This window comes from Hippopotamus amphibius, chromosome 12 (assembly GCF_030028045.1).
Source record: "Hippopotamus amphibius kiboko isolate mHipAmp2 chromosome 12, mHipAmp2.hap2, whole genome shotgun sequence".
In the NCBI taxonomy this organism is placed as follows: Eukaryota; Metazoa; Chordata; class Mammalia; order Artiodactyla; family Hippopotamidae; genus Hippopotamus; species Hippopotamus amphibius.
This window is the reverse complement of record NC_080197.1, coordinates 13066459-13087060: the sequence shown is the minus strand read 5'-3', so window position 1 is coordinate 13087060 and position 20602 is coordinate 13066459. Positions and strand designations below refer to the sequence as shown.

At 45.7% G+C, this 20602-nt stretch overlaps 1 protein-coding gene across 6 annotated transcripts in view; it reads right to left on the bottom strand.

The window, feature by feature from the left end:
• Positions 1-20602, bottom strand: part of SULF2 (sulfatase 2) — a 149615-nt gene that overhangs the window by 12812 nt on the left and 116201 nt on the right. For all 6 annotated transcript variants that reach the window (XM_057703030.1, XM_057703029.1, XM_057703031.1 and 3 more), the window contains 3 exons: positions 1361-1577; positions 1140-1236; positions 606-700 (listed from right to left, as the gene is read on the bottom strand). In XM_057703030.1, the coding sequence (XP_057559013.1) occupies positions 606-700; positions 1140-1236; positions 1361-1577 (409 nt within the window). The remainder of the gene's footprint in view (positions 1-605; positions 701-1139; positions 1237-1360; positions 1578-20602) is intronic.

Genomic DNA, 20602 nt, shown 5'->3' with positions numbered 1-20602 from the left:
CCCCCCCCCCCCCGGCCACGTGTGGTCAGGGCCAGCCCTGGGGGAACCCATATTTTGTAAGTCCTTTCTGAAAAGGCAGAGACTGTAGTAGCCACATGTGGCTACTAAAAATTTAATTAAACTACCAATTCAATTCCTCAGCCACAGTGGCCGCAGTTCAGAGCTCAATAGCCACATGTGGTTGGTTGGTGGCCACCATACTGGGCAGCACAGATACAGCTGCTTCCATCACCACAGAGGTTCTGGTGGACAGCGCTGCTTGTGAGTTCAGACCCTTGGGCTGGGGGTTCCCTGAGCTAGTAACGTGGGCCTCGGGCCACATGAGCTGTTCCCAGAAGGGCAGTCAGCAGAGGCACTTTTCCCTCCTGGGAACCAGCTCCACTGTCAAGGGCCTGCCTGTCAGTAGTGCATGAACCTGGGCATCTGGCTGGTACCTGAGGGGCGGTGATATGTGCCCAGTGGCTGACAACGGGGATGTGAATAAGAATTCTGATTATTATCATTATATTTACCCTAAGCAAGGAGACAGGGATAAGAGGAGGGGATGCTGTGTCTCCAGGAGTGATTCCCACAGGAGCACTAGGGGCCTTCTGCTACCTCCTCACCTGATTTTGTGACAGTCACATTCTTCTGGCCGTTTTTTCTTCAGGTGACCTCGGACTTCCCGTAGGTTCTTAATTTTGTTCTGCAGGGTCTCGATCTGAGGGAGAGGAGACCGTGAGACAGGGCGGTGGGGGTGGGGTGCAGCTGGGCCTCCCAGCCACAGCCCATGTCTGGTGCTGAAGGTGGGTCTTTGGTTCCACCTGCTGAAGGAACTGTGGGTCATTCTGTCTTGCCTGCCCGAGAACCAGCTGAGCCCACAGGGGACTGCAAGATCTGCCCCCAGGCTTGCTGGAAGGACTGAGGGTGGTGTGAGCATCTTGTAAATCACGAAGGGGTACAAGGTAGCTGTGCTGTCTCCCCCCTCCCCCAGTCTGGCAGCAGCTGTCTGTCTCAGGCCAGGACCCACGCTGCTAGCCCTGGTGAAGGATTCTGTGGGGCTGCCCTTCCCTGGGCCTGGCCTCCCTGTCTCCCACTGTGGCTAGTGGCCCCGCTGAGCTCGAGGTGGTGAGAACCCTCCCGGCCCAGACTCCCGTCACCTCGTGGTCGATGTGCAGCTTGTGGTCCTTCCAGGCCTGCAGGGACTTGTACAGGTCCAGGTCACACTGGACTGTGTCATTCTCTAGGATGTAGCACCTGTTCAAGAGAAGGGACCGCGTGGGGCCCTCAGGGTGTAAGGAGGGCCCAGCCAGGGGCCCAAGAGGTGTGGGCGCCCCTGCCAGAGGCCAGCCTGCCCCTTGACCCCCGCCTGGAGTCTTACCGGTGTGTGACTTTAATGGGGTTGGGGGCTGAGTAGTCCGGGAGGCCCCCAGTGCCACTGAAGTCCCCGCCATCCCTGTCATCTTGGTCCTCAGGGGTGCCTGGCCAGTGCCGCCTGGTGAGGTTGCGGGGCTGGGATGAGTCATCCAGGCTGATGTGGTGCCCTCTGACGGCCACCGAGCGGATGGAGCGATTCCGGACATAGCTGGCCTTATATTCTGTGGGATCAGAGGGGTGCGTGGGCTGGGAAGGCCAGACAGGGCAGTGCTCCCCAGCCAGGGGCTCAGTGCTGCCCGAGACTGCGGGGCTCAGGAAACCTACCCACCTGGGAGTGGGCCCTGGACACCAGTGGGAAGGACCTCAAGGTGATTCAATTGGGGAAACTGAAGTCCTACAGCTAAGAAGGAATTGGCCTGAGAGAAATCTCAAGGAGGAGCTGGGACATCCACACGATGAGGATTCAAACACAGAGAACTGAAGCCATAAGGCAGACGAATGTCACAAACGCGTGAAGGAAGTCAGGTACAAAGCCACACCTTGTATTTATGTGATATCCAGGATGGGTAAAGACAGAGACAGAAAGCAAATGGGATGGGGGAGAGGATAATGGATTTCCTTTTGGGGTGATGAAAATGTCTTAGAGGGGGTGAGTTGCAGTACATTGTGAATGGGCTGCTTCTGAATTGTATACTTATAAAATTGTAAAAACGGTAATCTTATGTGGCCCTCATGTCAATTAAAAAAGGGAAAAAAGTACAGTGGATATGATTGAGATTGAATCAGTAATCAGAAACCTTCCAACAAACAAAAAGTCTAGGACCAGACAGCTTCACTGGTGAATTCCACCAAATATTTAAAGAATTAATACCAGTCCTTCTCAAACGCTTCCAAAAATAGAAAAGGAGGGAACACTTCCAAACTTATTTTTATGAGGCTAGTATTACTCTGATACCAAAACCAGACAAGAATGCTACAAGAAAAGTGAATATCTCTGATGAACATAGATGCAAAAATCCTCAACAAAATATTAGCAAACTAAATCCAACAATACATTAAAAGGATCATGATCAAGAGGGATTTATCCCAGAGATGCAAGGAGAGTTCACCATCTGCAAATCAACGTGATACACCACAGCAACAAATGAAGGATAGAAATCATATGATCATCTCAATATATGCAGGAGCATTTTACAAAATTCAACATCCATTTATGATAAAAACTGATAAGCCATTAATATCCAACATATAAAGATTCATATAATTTCATAGCAAAGCCCCTAAACAATCAGTTGAAAAACAGAGGATAAGAATAGACATTTTTCTAAAGAAGACACACAGATGGCCAGCAGGTACATGAAAAGATGCTCCACATCACTAATCAGGGAAATACAAATCAAAACCACAATGCAATACTACTACACACCTGTTAGAATGGCTATTATCAAAAAAATATGAGGGGCTTCCTAGGTGCCGCAGTGGTTGAGAATCCGCCTGCCAATGCAGGAGACACGGGTTCGAGCCCTGCTCCAGGAAGATCCCACATGCCACGGAGCAACTAAGCCCGTGTGCCACAACTATCGAGCCTGTGCTTTAGAGCCTGTGAGCCACAACTGTTGAGCCCATGTGCTACAACTACTGAAGCCCACGCACCTAGAGCCCATGCTCTGCAACAAGAGAAGCCACGGCAAAGAGGAGCCCGTGCACCACAACGAAGAGTAGTCCCCACTCCCCGCAACTAAAAAAAAAAAAAAAAAAAAAAAAAATATATATATATATATATATATATATATATATGAAATAACATGTTGGTGAGGGTGAGGAGAAAAGGAAACACTTGGGCACTGTTGGTAGGAATGTAAATTGTTGCAGCCACCATGGAAAACAGTACGGAGGTTCCTCAAAAAATTAAAGATAGAATAACCTTATGATCCAGCAATTCCACTTCAGGATATTTATCTGAAGAAAACAAAAACACTAACTCAAAGATATCTGCATCCTCGTGTTCACTGCAGCATTATTCACAACAGCCAAGATATGGAAATAACCTAAGTGTCCAGTGACGGATGGACGGACACAGAAGATGTGGTGCATACACACACTGGAATATTACTCAGCCATCAGAAGAAAATCTTGCTGTGTGCAACAGCAGAGGGGGACCTTGAGGGGATCGTGCTAAGCAAAATAAGTCAGAGAAAGACAAATAGCCTATGATCTCACTTATCTGTGGAATCTAAAATCAACCAACTAAGCTCATAGATACAGAGAACAGGTTAATAGTTGCCAGATGCGGGGGAGGGGCGGTAGGAAGGGTGGACGAGATAGGTGAAGGGGATCAAAAGGTACAAACTTCCAGTTATGAAGTCAGTCAGTCCTGGGGATGTAATGTACAGCATGGTGACTACAGTTAATAATACTACTGCACTGCATATATGAAAGTCATTGGGAGACTAGATCTTAAAGTTATCACCAGAAAAAATTTTTTTGTAACTATATTAAGTGGACTTGTTGGGGTGATCATTTTGCAATATCGAGTCACGACATTGTACACCTGAAACTAATATGTTAATTATACTGCAGTAAAACCCCACAAAACAAACCCAAAAAACCCATTAATTTGAATTGGGGAAGAAAGAGCCAAGCAGCACATTCTCCCAGATAGAAAAGGAAGGGGGGCTTGGGGAGGTCACTTATGTTCCCCAAGTCTGTTTCTGCAGCAGTGAGCTGGGTGCTCTCCACGGGGTGGGCAGTGAGGCGGGGCTGAGGTATTTTCTCTAAGCTCTAAGTCACCTATGGAAAACTGAGGACGTGCAGGCATTGGGGCTCAGAGCAGGCCGCCGAGATGCCTCAATGGCATATTATTTTGAATTAAAGTTCTTTGAAAACAGCTGGTGGGGAAAAAAAATGATATTAAAAAACTGACTCCACCTCTTTCCCCCTGAATGCGGGAACCTCTCCCAGGCCTCCTGCAAACGACTAGGAGGAGGCTCAGCTGGAGGCTGATAGTCAAGATTTGACAGGAGCGATATTCGAGGCCTTTCCCCCTAAAGTTAATTGGTCTAAGGCTGAATTCTGTAGTTGGGAGGAAAGCATCCCAAAGCCTTTTTGAACATTTCATGGAAACTTTTCAAAGGCACACTGCCTTTAACTTGGAAGCCCCAGCGCACAGGAATCTCTTTATATCTGCTCTAATGGGAAATCGTCTCCCTCATTTTAGAAAGCAAATTCACATAGTGTGGCTGGTTGGTCTAGGCCACCAGTAAGTGTAGTAATGAAGGCTGGAGCTCAGTTCTCTGAAAATAGTTTTCAGGAGTGCATGAAAAAAATGAGTTGAAAGCAACAATTCTTGCTTTGCAATTTGAACCTTTAGAAAAACAAAAGCATCACGCCTACGATCAATGACTCTTTGACAAGGGAGGCAAGAATATACACTGGAGAAAAGAGTCTCTTTAGCAAGTGGGATTGGGAAAGCTGGACGCCTGCACGTACATCAGTGAAGTTAGAACACACCCTCACACCATATACAAAAATAAATTTAAAATGGCTTAAGACTTAAATATAAGACATGATACCATAAAACTCCTAGAAGAGAACACAGGCAAAACATTCTCTGACATAAATCGTACCAAGCTTATCTTAGGTCGGTCTCCCAAGGCAATAGAAATAAAAGCAAAAATAAACAAATGCGACCTAGTTAAACTTAAAAGCTTTTGCACAGCAAAGAAAACCATAAACAAAATGAACAGACAGCCTACGGACTGGGAGAAAATATTTGCAAACGATGCTACTGACAAGATTAATTACCAAAATATATAAAAAGCTTATACAATTCAATAACAAAAAACCAAACCACCCAATCAAAAAATGGGCAGAAGACCTAAAGAGACATTTCTCCAACAAAAACATATGGATGGCCAATAGGCACATGAACAGATGCTCAACATCACTAATTATTAGAGAACTGCAAATCAAAACTACAATGAGGTATCACCTCACACCGGTCAGAATGTCCATCATTAAAAAGTCGACAAATAACAAATGCTCGAGAGGGTGTGGAGAAAAGGCAATCCTCCTACACTACTGGTTGGAGTGTAAATTGGTGCAGCCACTATGGAAAACAGTACGGAGGTTCCTTAAAAAGCTAAAAATAGAGTTGCCATATGATCCAGCAATCTCACTCCTGGGCATGTATCCAGAGAAAACTCAAAAAGATACAGACACCCCTATGTTCCTAGCAGCATTATTTACAATAAGCAAGACATGGAAGCAACCTAAATGTCCATGGACAGATGAATGGATAAAGAAGATGTGGTACATATACACAATGGGATACTACTCAGCCATAAAAAGAATGAAATAATGCCATTTGCAGCAACATGGATGGACCTAGAGATTATCATACTAAGTGAAGAAAGACAGACAAATACCATGTGATACACTTATGTGTGGAATCTAAAATATGACACGAATGAACTTATTTATGAAAAAGACTCACAGACATAGAAAACAAACATGGTTACCAAAGGGGAAAAGGGGTGGGGGAGCGACAAATTTGGAGTTTGGGATTAGCAGATACAAACAACTATATATAAAACAGATAAACAAGGTCCTACTACATAGCACAGGGGACTAAATAGACTATATATATTATAAAACGGAATCACTGTACTGTACACAAGATGCTAACACGACATTGTAAATCAACCACACTTCAATTAAAAAACAAGGAAACAAAAGCATGACACTGAGAGTAACTCCAAGCTCATTCACAGCTCTTCCTGTTTGCCTCCAGACAACTGCAGGTATAAGAAGTCAGGACAATGGAAGAGAAATTTGTCCTACCCTCAGAGAAAGGAACGTTTAAGAAACAATCCCCCTATGCCCCAGCACGCCCGGAAGGTTCGTTCTCTTTCTGAGGGACAATTCCCCCTCAAAATATGGGGTCAGCCAGTCCTCAGTTGCACCCCAGAGGCTACCACAGACGTAAAATAGAGGATCAGTAACTGGATATAAAAGGACTTTAGGAAAGCTCTGGCAAGGAACAGGGCTTCAACGGTCAGAAGCTTCACCCCCAGCCCTTTTAAGGATCCGGAATACTCCAGTAGGAGACATGGGTTATCGCCTTTTGAAACAGTGCTTAGACACCCCATGCCTACGGGCATCTCTAAATCTTCTGTTTCTGGATTATGTGGACATTGTGGGAACAGAAGTAAATAATTTGATGCTCTGACCAGCTGTCTACAAGAACTGACGTGTGTCCCTGAAGCTTATCGCCAACAGGAAAAGGGGCATGGCCTCCCCTAATTGACACCCCTGACATCCCTTTTGACCAGGAGACTGGGTTTACATCAAGAACTTTAGAAGAAAACATGCACTGTCACCTCTCTGGGAAGGATGCTAGGAGGTATTGCCACCTACCTACACTCCCTACGTTACCACCAAAATACAGGGAAAATCCTCCTGGTTCATGAAAGCCACGCCAAACTGACCCAGATCATTGCTCTCAAGACAACTGGGAGACAGTCTCCACAGGGGACCTCAAAGTAAGGATTTCCAGAGCCAATCCCCGGGCCCGGATGTAGCCAGCATCATGAATTAGACAGCTTTCCCCAAGATTACGATCAAGAAACTTCATGTGCAACCCTACTCCTAGGCATATATCCGGAGAAAACTCTAATTCGAAAAGACATGTACACCCCTGTGTTCACAGCAGCACTATTTACAATAGCCAAGACAAGGAAGCAACCTAAATGTCCATGGACAGATGATTGGATAAAGAAGACGTGGTACATATACACAATGGGATACTACTCAGCCATAAAAAGAATGAAATAATGCCATTTGCAGCTACATGGATGGACCTAGAGATTATCATACCAAGTGGAGTGTCAGAGACAAATATCATGTGATATCATGTATATGTGGAATCTAAAACATGACACAAATGAACATATCTACGAATCAGAAACAGATTCAGACTCAGAGGACAGATTCATGGCTGCCAAGGGGGAGAGGGGGTGGGGGAGGGAAGGATTGGGAGTTTGGGGTTGGCAGATGCAAACTATTATATATAGAATGGATAAACAACAAGGTCCTGCTATAGAGCACAGGGAACTATATTCAATATCCTGAGATAAACCATGATGGAAAAGCATATGAAGAAGAATGTATATATGTGTGTAACTGAATCACTTTGCTGTACAGCAGAAATTAACCCAACATTGTAAATCAATTATACTTAAGTAAAATAAGTTAAAAAAACTTCGTTTTTACCTATTGACCCCCCGCCCCTTTAAGACTCCCTGTATATTCACATGCTAAACAAACAAACAAACACGCACCTTCTCTTACTAATGACAACTTCCTCACATTCATTATCCCTATCAGAAGGCTGAGTTGAGAGCGCGTGTCTATCTATCCTACCTCCCCACTAAAAGGCTCCACTATGGGCTCCTTTTCAACCTGTGTCTTGCTGTTAGTAACCTTTACCTTGTCAACAGGTCAGGCACAAACCAACCCCCCCCCCCCCACCCCGTGCCAGTTTACCAAAGCCTGGTCACATTAATCAATATGACTTGGTTATGTCAACATCTAGACAGTACAAGTGCCCCTGAGCTGGTCTGCGTTGCTGCTGACGTGCACATTTTGGATGAGGTAAGGAAGATGGTTGGATGACAGGGAATGGCATTCATGACTGGAGAACACTGCTCTGCCTCTCCTTCTGGGGAGTTACTGGAGCCACAGAAAACCTCTAGAGAAGGCTGTCCTTCTCTAGGGTTGTCCCTTGCCCAGGCTAAAGGCGATAGATGAAAAATTTCCCTTTGCATTGAAAACAGACATGACACTGGACCTTTCCTGGGTGACAGGCCAGGACAATACTGCAGTCAGACTCTATGGTTTGATTCCACAGGTGGCATCTTCGAACCTCTCAAGGAGATTGGAAGTGACCCTGGCACTACCCTTTTTAGTATAAACATCTGCCAACTCACCAAGTGTCCTGGGTGGCTCACAAGCCACCCTTGCACAACTTGGAGTATTACAGCTGCTCCCGTGATTAAGCTGCCCAATACCACATACTGCATATGGGTGGACCAAAAATCTGGACCTAGGGACTTCCTAAGTGGTGCAGTGGTTAAGAATCTGCCTCCCAATGCAGGGGACACAGGTTCAATCCCTGCCCCAGGAAGATCCCACATGCCGCGGAGCGACTAAGCCCATGTGCTGCAACTACTGAAGTCCACGTGCCTAGAGCCCGTGCTCTGCAACAAGAGAAGCCACCACAATGAGGAGCCTGTGTACCACAATGAAGAGTAGCTCCTGCTTGCTGCAACTAGAGAAAGCCCGTGTGCAGCAACAAAGACCCAACAAAGCCAATAAATAAATAAATAAATAAATTTATACTAAAAAAAAAGTCTGGACCTAATTGGCCAGGTGACAGAACCAAGCTTTAGAGGAGCTCAGCAAGGAGGAGCCTGTGCATCACTGGTGAAAATGCTGCTTCTATGTAACCCAAGTGGGCAAAGGAGTGTCCCCTTTACTTTATTAAAAACGAAGGTTAGATTTCTGCTGCCCACTGGCCCAGGAAGTCTGCTGGGCTCCCGGGCCTGGTCTCCAACTCTCCGGGGTCTCCTCCCAGACGCATTGGTCCAGGGGACGATGGAGCGTAGCAGGGGAAGAGGAAGAGAGGCAGACTGGTGGTGGGACCTTCCAGGAGCAGAGGGCCAGGGGAGGTGCAGAGGACCTTTCCCCTGCCCACTTGGGCCCAGTGGGCCTGCTGGGCTCCCGAGTCTGGTCCCTCGGTCTCTCCAGCTGAGTAGGCTGTACAGGCATGGGAAGGAGGGAGGAGAGGAGAAGAGGAAGAGAGGCAGACAGCGGTGGGGGGGACCTTGCCGGACCGGAGGATCAGGGGAGACGCTGTGGGAAATCTCCCTACCCACTTGGCACCGGGAGGCCTGTTGTGCCCCCAGGCCTGGTCTTTGGTCCTCCAGGGGCCCCTCTAGGTCTCACTGGCCCTAGGGGTGTAGAAGGAAAGCAGGGGAGAAGAAGAGAGGCAGGCAGGGGAGGGGGCCTTTTGGGATTGGAGGATCACGGGAGGCAGAGAAGGTATTTCCCCTGCCCACTAGCTCTGGGAAGCCTGCTAGGCTCACGGACCTGGTCTTTCACACTTCAGGGCCCCCTCCAGCTGCTTGGAACCTAGGAGAGTGGGGAGTGGGGGAGAGGAAGAGAGGCAGACAGGGACCCTACGAGACTGGGAGATCTGGGGAAGTGCTGCAGGCATTACCCTAGCCCAGTTGGCCCTGGGAAGCCTGTTGGGTGTCAGAGTCTGGTCTCCTGCCTTCCAGTGCCCCCTGCAGCTGTGAGGGTCCTAGGGGAATAGGAGAGAGGGGGTGAGAAGAGAATCCAATGGGGAGGGACCCTCCGAGATTGGAGGACTAGGGGAGGTGCCTAGCATTTCTCCCACCAACTCGGGCCCAGGGAGCCCACTGGGTAGCTTGACCTGGTCCTTTGCCCCCAAGACCAGAGGCATTCCTGGGCCCATCTGCCTCATTGGGCCTAAGCCCCATTCGCCACCACCCCCAGGGCCTTTTCTAAGCATAGGCCCTGCCCATTGCCTAACCTCCCCCCCCACCCCACCCCCTGCCCTTGTCTAAGCCCCACCTCCACAGCCAAGGCCTTTTCTGGCTTTTTTCCTTTTTTTTTTTTCCTTCCCACTTCCTCACTTAGGCTGTTGCAGTTGTTTTACCTTCCAGTTGTTGCTCCATCTTCTTTTTTTTTTTAAATTTTTCTAACACATCTGTTAGTTTCCTATTATCATATTTTTTAACTTGCTATTGTTCTGCTGTTCTCCTACTTTTTTTTTTTTTTTTAAGTTTTTCTCATCTTCCTGCTGCACACGGCTTGTGGGATCTTGAATCATAAGCCCAGGGTCAGGCCTGAGCTCCTGAGGTGGGAGCTCTGAGTCCAAAACATTGCACTAACAGGGAAACCCAGTTCCCAAGGAATATTCATCACAGTGAGGTCTCCCAGAGGTTCTCACCTCAACACCAAGACCCAGCTATACTCAACAGCCTACAAACTCCAGTGCTTGAAACCTCAGGCCAAACACCCAGTGGGACAGGAACACAATCCTGCCCATCCAAAGGGGGGAAAATGAGACGACAAAAAAATATGTCACAGATGAAGGAACAGGTAAAAATACACAAGACCAAATAAATGAGGAGGAAATAGGAAAGTTGCCTGAAAAAGAATTCAGAGTAATGATAGTAAATATGATCCAAAATCTCTATTACAAAATAGAGAAAATACAAGAAACAGTTAATAAGGACTCAGAAGAACTAAAGAGCAAACAAACAGTAATAGATAACAAAATAACTGAAATTAAAAATACTCTAGATGCTATAAACAGCAGAAAACTGAGGCAGAAGAACGAATAAGTGAGTTGGAAGATAGAATGGGGGAAATAACTGCCACAGAGCAGGAAAAAGAAAAGAAGAATAAAAAGAATGCAAGACAGTCTCAGAGACCTTGGTGACAACATTAAGCACACCAACATTGGAATCATAGGCATCCCAGAAGAAGAAAAAAAAAAAGGGTCTGAGAAAATATTTCAAGAGGTTATAGTGGAAAACTTCCCCAACATGGAAAAGGAAATAATTAAGTCCAAGAAGCACAGAGAGTCCCATACAGAATAAAACCAAGGAGAAATACACCAAGGCACATATTAATCAAACTAACGAAAATTAAACACAAAGAAAAAAATATTAAAAGCAGCAAAAGAAAAGCAACAAATAACATATAAGGGAAAACCCATAAGGATAACAGCTGATCTTTCTGCAGAAACTCTGCAAGCCAGAAGTGGCAGGATATACTGAAAGTCATGAGAGAGAAAAACCTACAGCCAAGAATACTCTACCAGCAAGAATCTCATTCAGATTCGACAGAGAAATCAAAAGCTTTACCGACAAGCAAAAGTTAAGAGAATTCAGCACCACCAAACCAGCCTTATAACAATTGCTAAAGGAACTTTTCTAAGCAGGAAACACAAGAGAAGGAAAAGACCTACAAAAGCAAACCCAAAACAATTAAGAAAATGGTAATAGGAACATACATGTCAATAATCACCTTAGGGCTTCCTAGGTGGCGCAGTGGTTAAGAATCCGCCTGCCAATGCAGGGGACACGGGTTTGATCCCTGCTCCAGGAAGATCCCACAGAGAACTAAGCCCATGAGCCACAACTATTGAGCCCATGTGCTGCAACTACTGAAGCCCACGCGCCTAGAGCCCATGCTCTGCAACAAGAGAAGCCACGGCAATGAGGAGCCCGTGCACCACAATGAAGAGTAGCCCCCACTCACTGCAACTAAAGAAAGCCTTCACAAAGCAAAAAAAGACCCAAAACAGCCAACAACAATAACAACAAAATAATCACCTTAAATGTAAATGCATTAAATGCTCCAACCAAAAGACACAGACTGGCTTAATGGATACAAAAACAAGACCCTTATATATGCTGTCTACAAGAAACCCACCTCAGACCAAGGGACACATATAGACTGAAAGTAAGGGGATGGAGAAAGATATTCCATGCAAATGGAAGTCAAAAGAAAGCTGGAGTAGCAATACTCATATCAGACAAATTAGACTTTAAAGACTATTACACGAGACAAGGAAGGATACTACATAATGATCAAGGGATCAATCCCAGAAGATATAACAATTGTAAATATCTATGCCCCCAACATAGGAGCACCTCAATACATAAGGCAAATGCTAACAGCCATAAAAGGGGAAACCGACAGTAACACAACAATAGTAGGAGACTTTAACACCCCACTTACATCAATGGACAGATCATCCAAACAGAAAATAAAGACACACAAGCTTTAAATGACACATTAGACCATCTCAACTTAATTGATATTTATAGGACATTCCACCCAAAAACTGCAGAATACACTTTCTTCTCAAGCGCACATGGAACATTCTCCAGGATAGATCACATCTTGGGTCACAAATCAAGCCTTGGTAAATTCAAAAAAATTGAAATCGTATTAGGTATTTTCTCTGACCACAGTGCCATGAGGCTAGATATCAATTACCTGAAAAAATCTGTAAAAAATACAAACACATGGAGACTAAACAATATGCTATTAAACAACCAAGATATCACTAAAGAAATCAAAGAGGAAATCAAAAAATACTTAGAAACAAATGACAATGAAAACACAACAACCCAAAACCTATGGGATGCAGCAAAAGCAGTTCTAAGAGGGAAGTTTATAGCAATACAGTCCTACCTCAAGAAACAAGAAAAATATCAAATAAACAACCTAACCTTACACCTAAAACAATTAGAGAAAGAAGAACAAAGAAACCCCAAAGTGAGCAGAAGGAAAGAAATCGTAAAGATCAGATCAGAAATAAATGAAAAAGAAATGAAGGGAACAACAGCAAAGATCAATGAAACTAAAAGCTGGTTCTTTGAGAAGATAAACAAAATTGATAAACCATTAGCCTGACGCATCAGGAAAAAAAGGGAGAAGATGCAAATCAACTGAATTAGAAGTGGAAAAGGAGAAGTTAACACCTGACACCACAGAAATACAAAAGATCACAAGAGACTACTACAAGCAACTATATGCCAATAAATTGAATAACCCGGAAGAAATGGATAAATTCTTAGGAAAGTACAATCCTCCAAGACTGCACCAGGAAGAAATAGAAAATATGAACAGACCAATCACAAGTATGGAAATTGAAGCTATGATTAAAAATCTCCCAACAAACAAAAAGCCCAGGACCAGATGGCTTCACAGGCGAATTCTATCAAACATTTAGAGAAAAGCTAACACCTATCCTTCTCAAATTCTTCCAAAATATAGCAGAAGGAGGAATACTACCAAACTCATTCTACGAGGCCACCATCACCCTGATACCAAAACCAGGCAAAGATGTCACCAAAAAGAAAATTACAGGCCAATATCACTGATGAATATAGATGCAAAAATCCTCAACAAAATACTAGCTAACAAAATCCAACAGCACATTAAAAAGATCAGACACCATGATCAAGTGGGGTTTATCCCTGGGATGCAAGGATTCTTCAATATACGCAAATCAATCAATGTGATATACACCATATTAACAAATTGAAGGATAAAAACCATTTGATCATCTCAATAGATGCAGAAAAAGCTTTGGACAAAATTCAACATCCATTTATGATAAAAACTCTCCAGAAAATGGGCATAGAAGGAAATTACCTCAACATAATAAAAGCCATATATGACAAACCAACAGCCAACATCATTCTAAATGGTGAAAAACTGAAAGCATTCCCTCTAAGAACAGGAACAAGACAAGGGTGCCCACTCTCACCATTATTATTCAACATAGTTTTGGAAGTGTTAGCCACAGCAATCAGAGAAGAAAATGAAATAAAAGGAATCCAAATTGGAAAAGAAGTAAAATGGTCACTCTTTGCAGATGACATGATATTATACACAGAAAACCCTAAAGATTCTACCAGAAAACTGCTAGCACCAATCAATGAATTTGGTAAAGTAGCAGGATACAAAATTAATGCACAGAAATCTCTTGCATTCCTATACACTAACAACAAAAGAGCAGAGAAATTAAGGAAACTCTCCCATTTACCATTGCAATAAAAAGAATATAATACCTAGGAATAAACCTGCCTAAGGAGGCAAAAGACCTGTATGCAGAAAACTGTAAGACACTAATGAAAGAAACCAAAGACGATACAAACAGACGGAGGGACATACCATGTTCTTGGATTGGAAGAATCAGTGTGAAAATGACTATCTTACCCAAAGCAATTTAGAGATTCAACACAATCCCTATCAAATTACCAATGGCATTTTTCACAGAACTAGAACAAGAAATCTTATGATTTGTATGGAAACTCAAAAGACCCTCAATAGCCAAAGCAATCTTGAGAAGGAAAGACGGAGTTGGTGGAATTAGGCTTCCTGACTTCAAACTACACTACAAGGCCACAGTGATCAAGACAGTATGATACTGACACAAAAATAGAAAGGTAGATCAATGGAACAGAATAGAGAACTTGGAGGTAAACCCAAGCACATGTGGGCAGCTTATCTCTTACAAAGGAGGCAAGAATATACAATGGAAAAAAGACAGCCTCTTCAATAAGTGGTGCTGGGAAAACTGGACAGCAACATGTAAAAGAATGAAATTAGAACACTTCCTAACACCATACACAAAAATAAACTCAAAATGGATTAAAGAGCTAAATGTAAGGCCAGTTACTATAAAACTCCTAGAGGAAAACATAGGCAGAACACTCTATGACATTCATCAAAGCAAGAACCTTTTTGACCCACCTCCTAGAATAATGGAAATAAAATCAAGAATAAACAAATGGGACCTCATGAATCTTAAAAGCTTTTGCACAGTGAAAGAAATCCTAAACAAGACAAGAAGGCACCCCTCAGAATGGGAGAAAATACTTGCCAACGAAGCAATGGACAAAGGATTAATCTCCAAAGTATACAAGCAGCTCATTCAGCTTAATACCAAAAAAGCAAACAACCCAATCCACAAATGGGCAAAGACCTAAATAGACATTTCTCCAAAGAAGACATATAGATGGCCAACAAACACATGAAAAGATGCTCAACATCACTAATCATTAGAGAAATACAAGTCAAAGCCACAATGAGGGATCACCTCACACTAGTCAGAATGGCCATCATCAAAACATCTAGAAACAATAAATGTTGGAGAGGGTGTGGAGAAAAGGGAACCCTCCTGCACTGTTGGTGGGAATGTAAGCTGGTACAGCCACTATGGAAAACAGTTTGGAGGTTCCTTAAAAAACTAAAAATGGAACTACCATATGATCCAGTAATCCCACTCCTGGGCACATACCCAGAGAAAACCATAATCCAAAAAGAAACATGTACCACAACGTTCATTGCAGCACTATTTACAATAGCCAGGACATAGAAGCAACCTAAATGCCCATCAACGGATGAATGGATAAAGAAGATGTGGCACATATAGACAATGGAATATTACTCAGCCATAAAAAGGAATGAAATTGTACTATAAGTAATGAGGTGGATAGACCTAGAGACTGTCATACAGAGTGAAGTAAGCCAGAAAAAGAAAAACAAATACTGTATGTTAACTCATATATAGGGAACCTGAAGAAATGGTACTGATGAACCCAGTGACAGGGCAAGAGTGGAGATGCAGATGTAGAGAATGGACCTGAGGACATGGGGCTGGGGTGGGGGGCGAAGGGGAAGCTGAGATGAAGTGAGAGAGTAGCATAGACATAGATACACTACCAACTGTAAAATAGATAGCTAGTGGGAAGTTGCTGTATAACAAAGGGAGATCAACTCGATGATGGGTGATGCTTTAGAGGGCCAGGACAGAGAGGGTGGGAGGGAGTCATGGGAGGGAGGGGATATGGGGATATATGTATAAATACAGCTGATTCACTTTGGTGTACCTCAAAAACTGGTACAAGAGTGTAAAGCAATTATATTCCAATAAAGAGCTTAAAAAAACCCAGAAGGTTAGCACTGACATATGTACACTACCAAATGTAAAATTGATAGCTAGTGGGGAGCTGCTGCATAGCACAGGGAGATCAACTCGATGATTGGTGACGACTGAGGGGGGTGCGATAGGGAGGGTGGGAAGGAGTCGCAGGAGGGAGGGGATATGGGGACATATGTGTAAGTACAGCTTATTCACTTTGTTGTACAGCAGAAACTGGCCCAACAGTGTAAAGCAATTATACTCCAACAAAGAGCTTAAGAAAAAAAAAGAGAGAGAAGGTTAACCCTTTCCAGCAGAGAAGTCCAGCCATTTTATTGGACTGACTTACACCCAGGACTAGGGACTGGTTTAATGGGGGTGAGGAAGGGGCTTCGATTTGTACTTTTCTGTTTGTTCATCCTCATTCTAATCTTTGTTCTTTTTTCCCTTTGCAGAGCTCTTAGCACTCAGCTCCTAACCTGATTTCTCTCTCCAAGGCCACCAATTCCACTTTCAAAATGTGAAACTTCCTGGGAAATTTCAGAGGACAGAATGGTTGGAGCTCAGAGCAGGCCACCCCAAGTTACTCCACAAGAGCAAACTGATTCTTCTGAAGTTCCTTAAGAAGCAGCTGGTGGAAAAAAACATTAAAAACAACAACACTGACCCTCCTTTTCCCCTCTAAAATTGGGAAATAAATCTCCTATGTGAAGGTATACTCCCTATACAAGGAGAGAAAGTATGCTTCTCACCAGAGCCAGGAAATTCAAGGCTAAGAAAGCTGTAAAACCTTTGTTACTTCTTCATTAGTCTGATACCCTAAACAGCAGCTATTGTTCTAGTAAATCTTCACAAATAATTGTTTCCTTGTCTAAAAATGACGTATAAACAACCTGCTTTGATCCCTCTGGGGTCCCATTTCTGTGAGACCCCTGTGTGTATGAATTAAATTCTTTCCTCCTGTTAATCTGTCTTGTGTCAATTTACTTATTCGACCTGCCAAAAGAACTCAAGAGGGCTAGGGGGAAAATTTCCCCCTCCCCAACACAGGCTCAGGTCAGAGCCCAGATTCCTTGTATCTTCTAGATATTAAAAGGCAAATTTGATCGAGTTGCTAACATTTCAGAAAAATGGGGGTGGAGTGGGTGGGTGGTCAAGGAGGAGCTCAGATTTCCAGCTCCAGAAGAGAAAACGGAAGATGTGCTGTCTACACCAGGTCTACAGGCAGCGTGGTCGGCGGGGCAGGAACTGATGTGCTGCCATTTCAGACGAGGCGGTGTGTTTTAGGTCTGAGCCAGGCGCGCATCGGCGTCTATAACCCCGTTGCCCTAAACATCCATCTGTTTCGGAGAAGGGGCTGGAGCCAGTCTTGACCCAGGTTTCTGCTGGGCTCCAAACGACCACCAGGTGGCGACCGAGGGTTGAGGACTGGCTGGAGGCTGGGTGCCGCAGGCCTAGGAAAGGAGGATGGGGCTCCCTTTCCCACATGGCCCAGGCCCAGGACTCCAGGATCTGGCCTTGCTGCACCCCCTCTTGGTATGGATGCTTGTACCCTTCCTCCTTGTATCAAAGTCACGTGAGCCAAAGGATCCGAGGGCCCAGGTCCAGGAGAGGCATTTCTTTGACAAAGCCCTGGGCCTTTTCTGACCCTGGGCAGCTTTCTCCTTGGCTTTGTCCTCTCAGAGTTCAGTCTCCATGAAGCCACAGTGCCTGGGCCCCAAACACACACAGTACTGAGCTGATCTCCCTGCCGGAGCAGGTCACACCTGCTGGGGAAGTCCAGGAAGCAGACCCAGCGGGTTCTTTCTGCTCCTCTGTGCTGCTCGCTCCAGAGTCCTCCACCCCCCAGCCATATACCCAGGGGTCCCCAAACTGTGGTTCAATCCCACCCTCTGCCTGATTTTGTACATAAGTTACTCGCAACCATTTGCAGAGTCTGTGGCTGTTTTCTCGCCACAGTGATGGAATGGAGCATTTGAGACAAAGACTGTTTAGCTCTCAAAGGCTCAAATATTTACTCTCCGGCCCTTTACAGCAAAAGCCTGCCAGCCCTGGTGGACACCTTTTCCGGGACTGAAGCCACATCACTTGCTCTCCTTGTCACCCTAGATGTCTTTGTTTCCAGGGTCCTGGAGGTGCCCTCCCTACCACATGTACCGGGAAGAGGGGACCTCATAACCCAGTGGCCAAGAGCTGAGGCGCTGGACTCTGATTGCTCAGGTGCGTATCCTGAGTCAACGCGCAGGCAATTGAGTTAATTTCCGAGCAGCTGTGTTCTCATGACGATTCCCCACATGCCAGGGCTCTTTGGAGTTTGACATGAAACAGACCTGGTAGATATTTCAGCACCTGGAAGCTGGCATCCAGCAGCTGCTCTGCTGGTTAGGGACACTGCAGCTGTGATATCCTCGCCCAAGGTCACAACTGGGTCCTCCCACCTCCCCAGGCCTGGGAAGCCCGAGGCGGTGTGGCCTGCTCTCCTGGGCTGGAATCCATAGGAACTTTGTGCTTCCTCTTTCCCTGACTTAGAGCACTTTCCCTCTGCTGGTCACATGGCCTGTTCCGTGTCCACACTTGGCTCTTGTTTATATGTCAACTGACCACCCATCCTACAGCTGCCTGCCCCCTCCACCTGGTCACGCCACTCTCCACCTGGTCACACCACTGTTTCATTTCCTTCATGTGTTCTGCACCCAGAGGAGTGATCTTCCTACTTTGTTAACCTGCTGACACCTGGTCTCACCCACAAGGTCTGATTGGTGTCTCTTGAGTTCAACTCTGTAACCTCAGCAGCTGGCATGTGGCAGGGCTGGCAAATTTGTTAGGAGGAGAAGAAATAAGTAAGGACTTCCCTGTTGGCACAGTGGTTAAGAATCCACCTGTCAGTGCAGGAGACAGGGGTTCGATCCCTAGTCTGGGAAGATCCCACATGCCGCGGAGCAACTAAGCCTGTGCGCCACAACGGCTGAAGCCCGCGCACCTAGAGCCCGTGCTCCATGACAAGAGAAGCCACCACACTGAGAGGCCCGTGCACCACAACGAAGATTAGCCCCGCTCGTCACAACTAGAGAAAGCCCGTGTGCAGCAACAAAGACCCAATGCAGCAAAATAAAATAAAATAAAAAAATAAATAAAAAAAATTATAGAAACACCAGCCACCTAGACCCATCGCCTGAGTCCTCATCTCCTCCCCGGGGCCTGGGTCTCCCCTCTGTTCTGGGTTGGCTGCCCTGCCTGCTTCTTCACCTCACAACCCACACCCCACTGGGTCAGGGTCCGAGCTGATCTGAGTCAGCGTGTCTCAACCTCAAAACTGGCTACACTTTGGGGCTGGGCAAGCCTTGGCTGTGGGAGACTGACTGTACCTCACAGGATGCTTTGCAGCATCCACAGTTTCTACCCACTGGATGCCAGCAGCACACCTCCTGCTGCCCATCACATGCAATTACGACAGCCAGAAATGTCACCACACCGCCAAGTATCCTTGGGGGGCAAAATCACCCCCAGTTGAGAACACCTGCTCTAGGCTGGCCGCTCAGAAAGGAGTGGCAGAGAGCATCTTGCTGGCTGGCAGGCAGGTGCAGGAGGAAGGATGTTGGGCCAGGCGACGGGGCCTTAGTCCCCCAGGCGGCCGTGTGAGCTGGCCTTTCCTGTCTGCTTAAGGAGCCACCCTTGCCTTGCTCCCAGGATGCTGTGATGTCACACCGTCCTCACAGGAGGGCCTGGGTTGAGCCGAGTCTCAGTTATTTAGGTGCAATGTTCTCTCCTCTAAGAATTAATAGGAAAAAAATAAAGGCTTAACTGAGTCGCAGGTTCTCATCTTATTTAAAGATTACCCAACGTGCCACATGCTGCCGCAAGATGTTAGCTGTGTAATTCAACGTGGAAACCAATCATTTCATTCGGCTAAAAAAGGATTAGCTTAGGAGTTACTAATCAGCTTGTGAGGAGTTATAATGTGGGACCATCAGTTGGGAAGTGCCATCTGAGGCAGGAGCCGGGTCATTACGGAGACACACCTGCTCTGTAACCAAGGCGTCCTCTGCAAGGACAGGAGGAGACCTCTGAACCTGTCGCCGACACCCAGTCTCTAATTAGGCTACAAGGGAATGTGATTCACCCTGAAAAACGAAGGGAATTCTGACACAGGCTACAACATGGATGAACCTTGAGGACATTATGCCAAGTGAAGTAAGCCAGTCACAAGAGGACAAATTGTGTGTGATTCTGCTTATATGAAGTACCTGGAACAGTCAAATTCAGAGAAAGCAGAGGATGGGTGGTTGCCAGGGGAGGGATGCTGGGGAGTTGCTGTTTCATGGGTACCGAGCTTGAGTTTTGCCAGATGAAGAGAGCTGGTGATGGCTGCACAACAATCTGTGTATGTAAAGCCACTGAACTCTACAGTTAGAAACGGTTAAGATGGCAAATGTTAGGTAATGCATATTGTATCACAATGAAAGAGAACAGAACTAATATCTCTAATTAGGCTTTGACTCCCCTTAGGTCAGGGGGCTAGAGCAATGGGTGGCCTGGGCAATGGCCAGTTCTGGAGGGGACATTCTAGCCGGGGACCCATCTTGCTGAAACCGTGGCACCCAGCAGTCCGCCGAGCATCCTCAAAGCCCAGGCACATCCTCATTTGAACATTGGGCAGGGAGCGTGCTTCCCAGGGGAGCTGACCCTCAGAATGGGTCCACGACCACC